This window comes from Pinus tabuliformis, chromosome J (genome assembly GCF_031772625.1).
Source record: "Pinus tabuliformis cultivar Carrire ecotype Pingquan chromosome J, CPIR1, whole genome shotgun sequence".
In the NCBI taxonomy this organism is placed as follows: domain Eukaryota; kingdom Viridiplantae; phylum Streptophyta; class Pinopsida; order Pinales; family Pinaceae; genus Pinus; species Pinus tabuliformis.
The window spans coordinates 588,912,793-588,926,575 of NC_142295.1; the positions used below are offsets into that span (position 1 = coordinate 588,912,793).

General features: G+C 37.1%; 1 protein-coding gene across 1 annotated transcript in view; it reads right to left on the reverse strand.

The window, feature by feature from the left end:
* LOC149228360 (ferredoxin-dependent glutamate synthase, chloroplastic-like) overlaps window positions 1-13,783 on the reverse strand; it is a 367,732-nt gene that overhangs the window by 148,440 nt on the left and 205,509 nt on the right. The window contains exon 11 of the mRNA XM_089378162.1: window positions 2,005-2,101. Coding sequence (XP_089234288.1) covers window positions 2,005-2,101 — 97 coding nt within the window. The remainder of the gene's footprint in view (window positions 1-2,004; window positions 2,102-13,783) is intronic.

Below are 13,783 nucleotides of genomic sequence, written 5' to 3' on the forward strand. Positions count from 1 at the left end.
TATAAATCGGGCACACCATCTACACAATGAACACAAGATGTAACACAGACAACTTGATGTGGGAAAAGCCAACAAGAAAATGACAATAGCTCAGGCATAATGCTAGGATCCTTTCCCAGCAAGTCCTATGGGGTTACCAGACACTATAGCAGATTACAGTTAATACTGCCCTCCATCCTGAAACCCAAAGAAGAGGAGGAAATCTGCAGGGTGCTGGCAAGCTACCATCTTCCTCTCTGTAAATGCTCAAGTGTGAGAGGGTGAGAGGAATTATTTCTCCAACTATAAACTTTAAAATTCTGCATCTTTGTAATGATGAGAAGAAACCTGTAAACCTACCAGCTAATCATCTTACAGATGACACAGACTAACTTGCACAAAATCTTTTATTGAACTAATATCCAGTTAATCAACCAGGAGCATGTCAATGCAGAAGACAGGATGATGGATTTGAATCAGTAATTGACTGATGAAGGAAATAAAGGCTCAACTTAATCGAATAACCACAGTGGCAAGAGAAAACTTAGATACAACAGTGACGAGAACAAGATTCTCAATGGAGGGAAAAAGATGTTAATGCAGGTCTCCTGAAGAAGGAATTTGAGTTAGGTATGGAAAATTTTACAATACCTCCTAAAAATGCCAGTGCACGACAAAGTCAAGTAACAAAACTCTTTGTGTGCATAGGGTATATTGAGACTTTCAAGCAACCAATACAGTCTGGAGCAGAAACGTTTCTATAGAAAGAAAAAGTATCAAAGGAAAACCAGTAAGTAGTCAATCCTTTTGTAGTTTAAGATGCATGTAAGAGTTGCAAAAGCTCTTTCCTCCTTTTTGGGCCTCCCGTATGTTCTATTCTCTTTATGATCTTTTTGTCTGCTACTTCAGAAAAGGAAAAGAGAGGAATGTCTTGAGTCAGCTCCTGATCCCACCATAGCTAGTACCAATATGGATTCATCAGGTCAGAAAAGAGGATAGTAGAGGAGCAATTCAGGGCAGATAGAAAAGCCACCTATATGTGCACTATATATTCCAGCATCTAACGGGATTTTAATGTTAAAGCCTAGAAGGGATAAAAGAGAGGTCAACCACTGTACTATTCATAAAAGATATGAAAGGAGACGAGCATAAAACTGTCAATAGTATGCTCTATATATATGACAATATTTTGACTCTGATTCGACTAGCAATGAAAAAAAGTAGCCCCCAATCCATGCTCTATTCAAATGAATATTAGCAACTGCAAGAGCTAGTTGAGATATCAAAGCAAAATCAGCAGACTAATATGGTTGAAAAAAGGATTTGTTCACTGACAACTTGTTGAGAAAAATGGAATGTGAAAAGAAGAAACCACTACCATTAGAGAACACGCCATTATCAGTTTTTGATGCAAATAATTCTCATATTAAAGACAATAAAAAAATAAATTATAAATATTCTAGGCTTTCCCATGAGAATCTAAGCTGCCAATAAAAATGCAGTGGACTATGAAGTGCACCATGTTCTTGGTAATTTCTACACAAAGCAGAAAGTAATATGAAGCCTATTCAGAGTTGAAACGTTGGTAGCCAATCAAGGAAATATTATTTATATGAAGCAGGGAAAGAGATTGGAAGAACACCTAGCATGAAAGGATCTTAGAACCTAAAACAAGGCATGTCACAATCTTTTAGGTTAACTAATCCAGTGTTCCAACAAATTCAAGGACGATTACATTGTATCATTCAAGGAATACCAGCACCTGAATCAAAGAAACGACTGGCACTGAATACCAAAATCATAGATTTAAGTTTTTAACATTCTCTTTGTTTTAGAAATAAATATACATGAAAATCAGGATTGGCACATAAGGAAGCCAAAAAGAAAATCTAACATCCTTTATTTTTCCTATACTTACTTCCCTCTTTCTTAATAATATAGTTGATACCTGAACCAGAATCAATGACAGCCAAAAAACCACAATCATAGCTACAACATCATGTAGTCAAAGTTGTTGAACACTACCTCCAGGTCTAAACTGTATAAAGCCGAAGTTTTCAAGCCTCCTAGCAGTATCCTCAGAGAAGGCTTTCACCCAAAATGACAATGATTCACGTGCCAGCTTCATTGACAGTAAACTGTTGTGTTAGTAGATTCCTAGTTTTCATACCCAACCTGACTTTTGTAGAGAGCACAACATCCATTTGACAAGAAAAACAAACCTATTTTATTATACTTGCGAATCAAACGTGTACATTTTAAAGTATTTACTTTAAGGGCAGTGGTGATGGTCATTTTCAAGTGTAAGAAAGAAAATGGTTAAAGTGGAGCTTAAAAAGTACCGCATAAAGCAATATTATTTAACATCTGTGACAATAACCATGCAATTATAATTAATCACCAAAATTGACAATCATGTTGTTTTGGGATGATGACAGGTTTTCCTTCCAAAACATATAATTTTACCAATCATGAACAACTAATGAGAATTTATTGAAATAATGTTAAAACTTAAAATATATTTGAATGCACCTCTGGGGGTGTGTATTAATCACTTAATGTTAAATGTTAATAACATTTATTATATGATATGCGATCAAAATGTAAATTTGTAATAATAAATGCTAATGTGAGGATTAGGTTGTTCAACCACCATAACTATATGAGTGCTATATATGATGTAACAAGGGATGATAAACATGAGTGGTAAATGTATGCATTCACTGGCAGATTATCTCAAATCTAGCGCTATGATGTATTTACCACAAAATCAATATGAAGCATTTATTATTTTCTCCATACATGTGTGTCTCATATTGTATACACCCAAAATTAACATGGTATCATAGCTGGACATATGTTCTTAAAGAAACATAATATCTAAGGTCGTCTGGTCAGCATCAAAAGATGTGGTAGGCATTGTTACCACAAAATCTCGCACTCTAGTGTAAGGACTCACTAGAAATTCTAGGTTGAGAACAACAATGGGATTCACGACAACTATCACATTAGTAGCAAATTCCCCTGTTATTTTGTGGGCGGATGTTATCCCCACAAGGGAGGCTTCCTGAACAGAACTTAGGGATTAAATAACTGAAGGATTCCCAAGCTAAATACCCTCCAAGGACCCTGTTATATAGAAACCCCAAAATAATCTTCAATAAGATAGGGCTCTAGGTGAAATAAAATATTGAATTCAAAGAACCTATGACTAAGTCTAGAGGGCTAAGATAATCCCTGGAGATGCTCAAATATACTCTAGACACATGCTAATTCAAATTTAATGATTTACACAAGGTATAAAGTGATGGAGAATGAAGGATTAGTACCTTGGTTTATCAATAAATTCCTAGGCAATATGGAGTTAGACAAGGAGTGAGTCAATGGTTCAAGATCATGGTTAGAGCGAGTAAGAGAGAGAAAAGCATCTCAATCAAGCCCTAGTGATTTCTCAATAGGAGAGTTAAGGTCAAGGAATGCAGCTTTAGTTTCCTTGATGGATATTGTTATCCACCAAAGTGGGTGACCCTTGGAGAAAATTTTCCTCCCGTTCTTCACATCCAATTGCCCAGCCATTCAGCCCCTGACAGCCACCACTAGTTGATGACGTGCCATTACATCTCCACAACCTACATCAATCATATACCTTCTCACCCATCGGACAAGAGCGCATGGATGAAGGTGAGCCTCCAATCAAAAGGTACTTTATTCATTTTGCAAGCGGACGCTTATGCTTGTTTGTATTTGAGAATTTGATATGGATTATGGGGTGAACTAGAAGAAGGAAGGGTTTTGACCATGATCTTGTTCCATCACCTTAAATGGGAGGTTAATCTTCAATCCTAGTCCAATGGGACCTCCACCAAGGAAGATTTTAGGGGCGAAATTTCGCTAATTAGCTACCTTTTGGGCACTTTCTGAAAAAACTATTCGCCCACTTGGTTAAAAATTCGCCTATTTTTTACATATATATGATTAAATGGATAATATTCGCCAAAAATTACCAATTTTAATAGTAAATTACATGTTTTTTATTGAATATTCACCTACATTCTATATGTATGACTTTTCAAAACAAAATAGTTACCTATAATACTATAAATAGGCATAATGTTTGAATCATTGAAAAATACCCTGACCTCCACTAATGGCCCAATGTGTATAGGAGGGGCACTACTTGGGAAGCCATAATTTAGATAACGTAGTTCCATATATCCCTATTCCATATTACCACTTTCTATCTTACATTACAAGCCCTTATTCCACCTCCATTCTTTGGGTTCAACTGGCCATTGGTTCTTTGAGATTTGGCACCCATACATCCTCATACCTAGGTAGGGCCCAGAACTTTGCCCTAGGAGGTTGATGCAACTAAAAGAAAATAAAAGAGCATATCATGGCCACAAAATAAATAAAAGGAATATCAAGATACAAAAGATGGTCATGTCATACACATTAGCACGTGGGCAAAAGCCTAGCATGAACTCTACCTCACTCATTATGGCCATCACCCGGTTCTTGAGCACATGTTACTCCATTACATTAATAAAAAAGGAACCCTTGCATGTCCCAACCCTAATGAGAAATGAAATCACTCGTCCTTAAGGGTTAATACCACTGTTATACATCATTCAAAGCAAGCTCTAAACCTTTCAACTATGAGTAGTAATACAAAGAAAAGTCAAGCAAAAGTAAAAGGCACACAAGAGGGGTTGAAAAACAAAGGTCGAGTTGGTAACTCATGCATCCACAATTGCTCCCTTCTCAGATATATATACTCAGGATGTGAATCCCCATCATGCTAGTCCCTTTGACCATGGCACTTGGCCACGAAATCTTCTCCCCTCCATACTATCATTATTATTCACTTACACCTATCAATTGAGGGGTCAATTGAGGAAATGTTACTTCCCCTTGGGGGCTGGAAACACCTAATAGGGTTGTCCTTTAAACATTCCTACCTAGGGAGGAAACATATTGTGAGCTCAAGGCCCTGTTTTGCAACGGGATTCGTATTTCAAGTATTAAATATCCCATTACATTCAAGCTTGGTTCACTTAGATGCAATAATGATTATTGTCCCTGATGACTGGTTGCTTTCACTAGACTTTATGTTGTGATTGTCAGGTGGTTCAGTAGCCCATGTCCTAGGCACCTTACCCACAGGTACTCATGCCATTAGAAAAGTATATTAGCACCCACGGGTGAAGCATTGAGAGCCTTGGGCCTCCGAGCAGCAATAGCACATCCCATATGACTCTAGGCACCTCCTACATCCAGGATGTTCTACCACTTTGCACTACCTTTGATGATTCTTCAGGATGATACACCTGGACCCAGCATGCCCCTAGGCCAACCTTAGCACCATATGAGGTATGGTAGTTGATTTAGGGCCCAAATGAGGACGGTCTCACCTTCAAAGACTTGGGAGGGCTAGTAGCACCTGGAAATCCCTAAACGTTGGAGAAGAGTTGGATATGTTTTCACAATTAGAGACCCAGGAGACCACACTTTGTGGTGCAGAGCCATCGATGGAAATTTGAGGGCCAACCCTCAAATGATGATTTCTAGATGCTACTACATCACACTTTTGTGGCATCAATGCTTGGTATTTGGAGCTTCCTTCATGGATGACGCAAATCTTAGAGGCCTCACAACTCACACATGTGGCCTTTTCTTAGCATGTATGTTGAGAGCTAGCACGTTGGCTTGTAACCCAAGGGATTAGTGTGATTTAACTTGCCAATAGGAGTCTTTTAGGCTAAATTAGGACTCATCCTCATATAAATAGAGCAGAGGACTTTCATTTCTAAACATCATCTCTTGGACAATTTGGCCTCTTTTATTCTTTGGCAAGATGTGACTTATGGAGTATACTTGGTTATTGGAGCTCGTTCTTGACTTTGGAGAAGTTGTCTTGGATTGATAATGAAATGTTCATGCATTTTCATCTTGTAAGTGTGCCTATTTTTGAATAATCTTTATGCTTATGTCTAATGTATGGAATGTATTGATGATCTAGGGTTTTTCTATTGTGCCCTAATTTATTGAAAATTTATATTATAGAATCTAGATGTCATAATTGCATGCATTACTCATATATGAAATGTGAATGGCATTCCCCTTGGTGATTCTTGATTATAGCTCTCCCAAGTGACTTTAATCCCTCACAAAGGAAATAGTTATGATTTGTGCTTTGGCATCAAACCAATTTTTCACGACTCGTACTCATATAAGACTCATCTGGATATTAACTCAGTGACTCGTATAAGAATCGGGAATGACCGTATAAGACTCGGCAAAATATAGGCTCCATCCATTTTCCCTTTCCAACCACCTGATCTCAAAAAATAATTAAATAAAATAAATAAATTAAAAATTGAAATTTGCTACCAGGGACAAGTCTTATATGGATCCATATGAGTTTGATACAAGTCGTATGTGAGTCAATAGGTCAACATAAGTCTTATGCAAGATAGTGTGGGTGAGGGTCTTATGCGCGGGATCTATGAGTGTGACTTGCTTCAACATATGACTCATTAAGACCTGTGAGCCTTGAAGGGTCTTATAAGGGTCATGCTTCACTACATCAAACATCCTTACTCCTTTGCAAGCATTGGCTAATCTATCACCTCCATAGACTCTGTCAACCTAAGGACTAGGCATTGGCTATGTATGTTGATGATCAAACCACCTTTTATACATGAATTTGAATTTTCTCTCTCTTTCCCTAATTCGGCTCTCTTAAGGCCGAGCGACCAACTAGGGCTTAGTGCGAATTTTCTAGGAAGAGGAGTCTTTGGTATTGGAAGGTCTCCACATCTAAGGTTGAGTGGTTGTCTCAAAATAATTCCCCTTTGGTGGTCATTCCTTTCAATTTCATCCATAATTTCTCTTGCCCTAGGATAAAACCCTAGTTTGGTTATAGCTTCAACCTGAAGGTTTGTTGAAGGTTTTGTGTGGATTTAGATTTCCAATACCTATTATTGGAAGCCTTTTCTTGGCAACTTCACCTTAGGCCATCTAAAAACAACATATCAATCAAACACTAGGTCTTGCATTGCCTCAATTTAGCCTCTACTTGGAAAGCTAATTGCCCCTTCTTCATTTTTAGAGCCTTGTACCTAAATTGTGCCTTTCCCTTAGAAGCCTCTTAGTCACCTTATACCTTTCAGCATAGAACATCTCTTAGGTGACTTACCTATCAGGACTCCTCTTATTAGTGAAAATCCATAAAGAGTAAGGGGTAGTAGCAATGGTGAAAGTGGGATACTACCTTATTGTTGTCACTTGATCTAGTGATTTCCTTGTATGGTACCCCTCCACAAGGCCTACTAGATTTTGCAGCAACAGATACTAAGAGACAACTATTGCAAGGAAGATTTTGGAGCCATAAAAAGTTCGGCACATCACGAAAATTTCATAGACGCCCTAATTCTACAACCTTGAAAACAAAAAAGATACATTAAAATAGCACAATTCACCATAGCATCACTTTATGAATCCAATAAAATCCATCCAAGCAATTTTATCTTCCCCAAGGCAATTCGCTCAACTTGAAACATCCATAGCCAAATTTTTACAATTATAGAAATTTCAGATTGCTATAGATTCCAACCCCCCCCCCCTTTCAAAACTCCATGAGAAAATGAGAGGAAGTGCACCTCTATTTGTAGAGGAGGTACCAAACTTCATAATAAAATAAAAATGTTTTAAGCTAAAATCCCCTAAATTGGCCTAAGGAGGGGCAAAAGGCCCTCTCTACAAATTTAATAATCAAAAAATACATAATTTAAAGGGTACTTATGCCACCTGTACAAAAATGAAGAGGAAAAATCCCTTAAAGAGTGCCCTTCTCCTGAAATTATGACAAACAAAACGGTGCTTGTGCAGCGTCCAACCTCCAATGGTCTTTCAACCACATAACTTATCCAAAAAGTCATCAAATTTGCTCAACCAAATTCTCTAAAGTGGGCACACAAGCTCATCATACTTCCAGAATCCACAACAACTTGTAAATGGGGTTTTCCCCAGTCACACTCAATCTCCCAAAGACTCTCCCAAGGGCTGGTTTCATTCACCAAAGGTGCAAGCCACACCCCAAAATTTCATTTAATGCTGCCAACTAGGATTTCAAGGCACATGCTTCAGCCCTCAATAGGGGTTTAATCTTTAAGTTGATCCACTAAAGATGCAAACAAAACAACAAGTGGACGTTGCCCATTTCAACAATACAAGTCACATGTTGTCATAAAGGCCCATCACTACCTATGTGAGCAATCCTCAAAGCACTCTAGAAGGAGACCTTTCTAATTCATAATAGGTCTAATAGGTCATCTCCACGTCAAGATACAGGTCAATCATATACTCCCTCAAGAAAAAAAAGATACACATCTCTTATGATTAGGTTGCCTTGATTCATTTGTGAAGTTGTCCCACAAATCCAAGTCATATTTCATTTGAAAGTTATGCACTTATGCACAAGTTGGTCCATATGTTTAACTTCCAACATTCCTACATATATAAAAATAGATGACTTGTATTAAAAAGCTACATTTGAGTACCAATCTAAGGCTTTCAAACTCGGTCTGTTGAGGAAAAATTTCGTTACTCTACTATATGATGCAAGTATAACCAAAACATCTGACCAAGGAGTTGCAAAATGAGCTCCTATATATGACACTTCAAGGTTTATCAAGTGCACTACATCCCAAGATCAAAACACTCTCTTGTATGCAATTTGAACCTTATGTGCATGCTTCTATAACATGTGATAGCCAAACCTAGCTCATAGTTGAATAATCCAGAAGACTTGGAATATAAGGTAATCCATTTAGGATAAATTAATATATATTGAATGAATGTACGAAAGAATGATATGATTTAGTTACAAATGAAGGCCATGTATAAATACTAGGCGAGATGTCCTTTCATGAATAGTCATGTCCCAACTAACAGACATGTCCTTTCATAATTCTTAACTATACTTTCTTCTTCTTCTTATTATTATTATTATTATGTTCATAACATTTCCCTTCCTTTTTAGCAATTCTTTTCCCTCAAAACATATTGATGAAAAGGCTTGATATATTTTATGTTTCATAATGTCTTCATGTCTTCCCAACTATCGGAATTGTCATCTTCAATGATACAAGACGATATGAACTTTTGAGTGTTGAGAAAAATTGTCTAACTAAAAAATGATCTAACCATCCCAATTTGATCTTCTATGGAACCCTAAACTTACTCGATCATTGAGATGAATTGTTATCATAGGACTTAATTGTGCTTCCATCAATATTTTTCAAAATGAGAGAAATTATTTTTTTCTTGAGTAATATTGATACGGTGATTGGTTGAGATGTTTGCTCTTATGATTTGTATGTGGATGTGATTTCTTGATTTACTTCATGTATTGATGTTGGTTAGTTGATTATAGAATTTTCACTTGGAATTTACGCCATCAGTATTGTAGCATCTAAGTATGTTTTGACTTCAATTGGATTGGCATCTTTTTTATTCGGAAGATTAATGGGATTTGTATGTGTTTCCTTCTCCTCAACTTTGACATTTTTCCCTAAATACTTTGATTCTTTTGTTTGGATAAGTTGTTCTATTCGGTTTTCCAATCACTGCTTCATAGCCTTGGATTTGTTGACTTGTGCAAGTAATTTTTTACCGTGATCTTTTAAGCAAGAAATTTCTCCTTTTTTATCCGAGATAACTTCGTCAAATTCTTTTTGCATCCTAGATATTGACATTTAATCTTCTTGAAGCATCACCTTCAAGATATCTTTAAAGTCTTATGATGGAGGTATTATCAATCCTGACTTCATAGCCATGTTGTGGAATGTCATCATCTTCTTCTTATAGGGGCACATCATAAAAAAATTCTCCATGTTAGGTATGACACTTCAAGTTTTATCAAGTGCACTACATCCCAAGATCAAAACACTCTCTTGTATGCAATTTGAACCTTATGTGCAGGGTTCTATAACATGTGATAGCCAAACCTAGCTCATAGTTAAATAATCCAGAAGACTTGGAATATAAGGTAATCCATTTAGGATAAATTAATATATATTGAATGAATGTACGAAAGAATGATATGATTTAGTTACAAATGATGGCCATGCATAAATACTAGGCGAGATGCCCTTTCATGAATAGTCATGTCCCAACTAACAGACATGTCTTTCATAATTATTAACTATACTTTCTTATTATTATTATTATTATTATTATTATGTTCATAACATTTCCCTTCGTTTTTAGAAATGCTTTCCCTCAAAACATATTGATGAAAAGGCTTGATATATTTTATGTTTCATAATGTCTTCATGTCTTCCCAACTATTGGAATTGTCATCTTCAATGATACAAGACGATATGAACTTTTGAGTGCTGAGAAAAATTGTCTAACTAAAAAATGATCTAACCATCCCAATTTGATCTTCTATGGAAACCCTAAACTTACTCGATCATTGAGATGAATTGTTATCACAGGACTTAATTGTGCTTCCATCAATATTTTTCAAAATGAGAGTCAATTATTTTTTTCTTGAGTAATATTGATATGGTGATCGGTTTAGATGTTTGCTCTTATGATTTGTATGTGGATGTGATTTCTTGATTTACTTCACGTATTAATGTTGGTTAGTTGATTATAGAATTTTCACTTGGAATTTACGCCATCAGTATTGTAGCATCTAAGTATGTTTTGACTTCAATTGGATTGGCATCTTTTTTATTCGTAAGATTAATGGGATTTGTATGTGTCTCCTTCTCTTCAACTTTGACATTTTTCCCTAAAGACTGATTCTTTTGTTTGGATAAGTTGTTCTATTCGGTTTTCCAATGATTGCTTCATAGCCTTGGATTTTTTTACTTGTGCAAGTAATTTTTTACCATGATCTTTTAAGCAAGAAATTTCTCCTTTTTTATCCGAGATAACTTCATCAAATTCTTTTTGCATCCTTGATATTGACATTTGATCTTCTTGAAGCATCACCTTCAAGATATCTTTAAAGTCTTATGATGGAGGTATTATCAATCCCGACTTCATAGCCATGTTGTGGAATGTCATCGTCTTCTTCTTATAGGGGCACATCATAAAAAAATTCTCCGTGTTAAGGTACCTAGTTGTTTAAAACAAGGTAAGTCGAGAATTATGTCAATCTCTTCTTTAAGCATAGCTGCAACACTGAATCGAGATATACATTTGTAATCATAAAATATTACTTGCAACTTGTTAATTTTGTATTATGTTTCAAAATAAGAGGGATCATTATTCTCAATTATATTTGGTTATCAGATTAATAATAGATTTTCCAAATTGACATTAATGTAATTTTCCTCACGATTCTCGTTGATAATGATATTAAACTCTTTTCCTTGAATATTCACCTTTAATGAACATAATTCATAATATGAGATCATGCTACTCCCTAGAAATGATCTTGCTCCCACATGCAATCTATTACCCACCACGAGTGGGTGAACCCTATAGGAGAAATTTTCTTCTAGATTTGTTTTCAGCCAATAGCTAACAACCCCTTGAACCCCCCTGATAGCTCTATGTGCCAACATTCTTTGCCACTTGAGCCAGCCATTCGGTGTTGATTTCTGTAGCATCAAATGTGTTCTTGCCTTGAGATTTTGCAGAGAGGCTAAGACACATGCATTCTCCAATACCCAAAAATCGTTTGGGAAAATTCCACCTAGAGATGGTTTAATTAAAATAATTAACATTTTTAAATGGTTCTCTAAGTCTAAACTTAGGAAATCTGGTTAATTAAAGGGTATTAATTAAATCAGGTGTGAATCTTCTAGAAGAAGACAAGGATCAACTCCCAGTTAATCTTAGCCTTTGATTATGTTTTAATCTTGGTCGTTGGAGCTCCAATAAGAGATTATAAGAAGGACCTTGATGGGCACTTGGAGAACACATAGAGTGAGAGAGATCAAGAGGATTGAATTTCTCAAGAGTAGCATCGCTGAGTTGTCAGAGTGAGATCAAGTGATCTTCTTATAGTGAGGGGCACGGATAGTAGTCCGGAGGAGAGTTTTCTAGATTCGAAGAGTACAAGGCATAGAAGGCATAGAGTGGTTCAAAGAGGCAGCGCAAAGGCAACAAAAAGCTTTAGAGGGAGTTCAAAATTCAACTCAAAGAGTTGAGATCTAGTGCCAATAGTCGGGGTGTGAGACTAGAGGGCCAGGGGGTCGAATTTCCAGACAGCAGGAGATCAGCAAAGGAGGTGACGCAGATCTACGTAGATTAACACAGAGGTTGCATGGGGCTAGCCATCTAGAGCCTAGATCAGATCCGAATCGCCAGAATCAATGTGAGATTTTTCTCACTAACTCTTTGCCAGCATTTCTCTGTATCGGATTGCCAGTTTGGGTATCCAACGATTTGTACTCAGATTCACTAATGCATAATAATTAAAACCCTCTGTTGTTGCACCAATTTTCCCACATTGGGCTTTTCTGGAGGCATCATCCAAAAACAATTGTGTTAATGTGTGCGTTTATTTCACTCCAGTGCAATGTTTAGTTTCAGCAGTATTTATTTTGTGTAGGTTGCAGTGTATGTTTTCCAATATTTGTTGTAGAAAACTGCAAGTAATCTGTTCAAGTAATTAACAAATAGGAAAAATATCATCAGTTTGTTGCAGTAGGAATAGGGTACCGATTTTTCACATTGTGAACCCTCGCTCATCTGTCACCATTGTATCTTTGAAGGTGGGCCATCCAATCCCAAAGGTACAACTTTTCATTATGTAGTTGGGTGTTTATGCTTGCTTTTCTTGGGCAGACTTGGGCATGGATTAGTGGGGGAGATTTGGAGGAAAGAAAGGGCTTGGATTGTACTCTTGTTTCGTTACCTCGACTTGGGGTTAATCTTCTATCCTAGTCCCGTGGGATCTCTTTTATTGGCTATTAACTTTAGGAGTGGCACTACATGGGAAACCATGACTTTGGTTGTATGGCCCCGCTTCCCGATACGATATATCTCACTTCCCTCCACTCATTACAAGCCCTTTTCACATTTTCCCAATTTGGATCCATAGTTTTCCATTGGATCCACAAGGTGTAGCCTCCCCATCTCTTTATCCACACCTTAGGTCAGGCCTAGAAAGATGCCCCAGAGGTTGATGCAGCGAAAAGGAAAGATAAAAGCATAATATGGCCACGTACAACAACAAATGTACCACAAAATGCAAAAGATGGATAGGACAATAAAATTTAGCACGTGAGCAAAAGCCAAACATGAGCTCTACTCCTTATCATTATGGTCATCACCCTAGTTCCTACGGCCCTTATGAGTGCCCCCTACATCATTAAGGAACCCATGAATGTCTCAGCCCTTGGTAAGTGATGAACTGCCCTACTTTGAGGGGGGTAATCACTACTATATCTTACACATCATGCTCTCATACCCTTGAGCCCAGAGCAGTAAAATGAAAAAAAAATCAATAAAGGGAAAAAGGAAAATGAAAAAGGGTGGAAAAACAAAGGTTGGGGTTACTCATGTGCCATGATTTCTCCCTCCTTACATTCATACACCCAAGGTGTGGGCCTCCTTCATCATAGCTACCCTTGTACCATGGCATTTGGCTTGGAGCCTTCCCTTTACCCGCACTTTGTTCCATCATTATTTCACATGAAACCTGCCACTTGATAGGTGTAACTTAGACCTATTATTCCCTTAGAGGTTGAAACCACCTAATAGGGTCCTTCATTAACCTCTCTTGTCGAGTGAGATAACACTAATACATGTTCAAAGCCCAAATTCGGAAGGG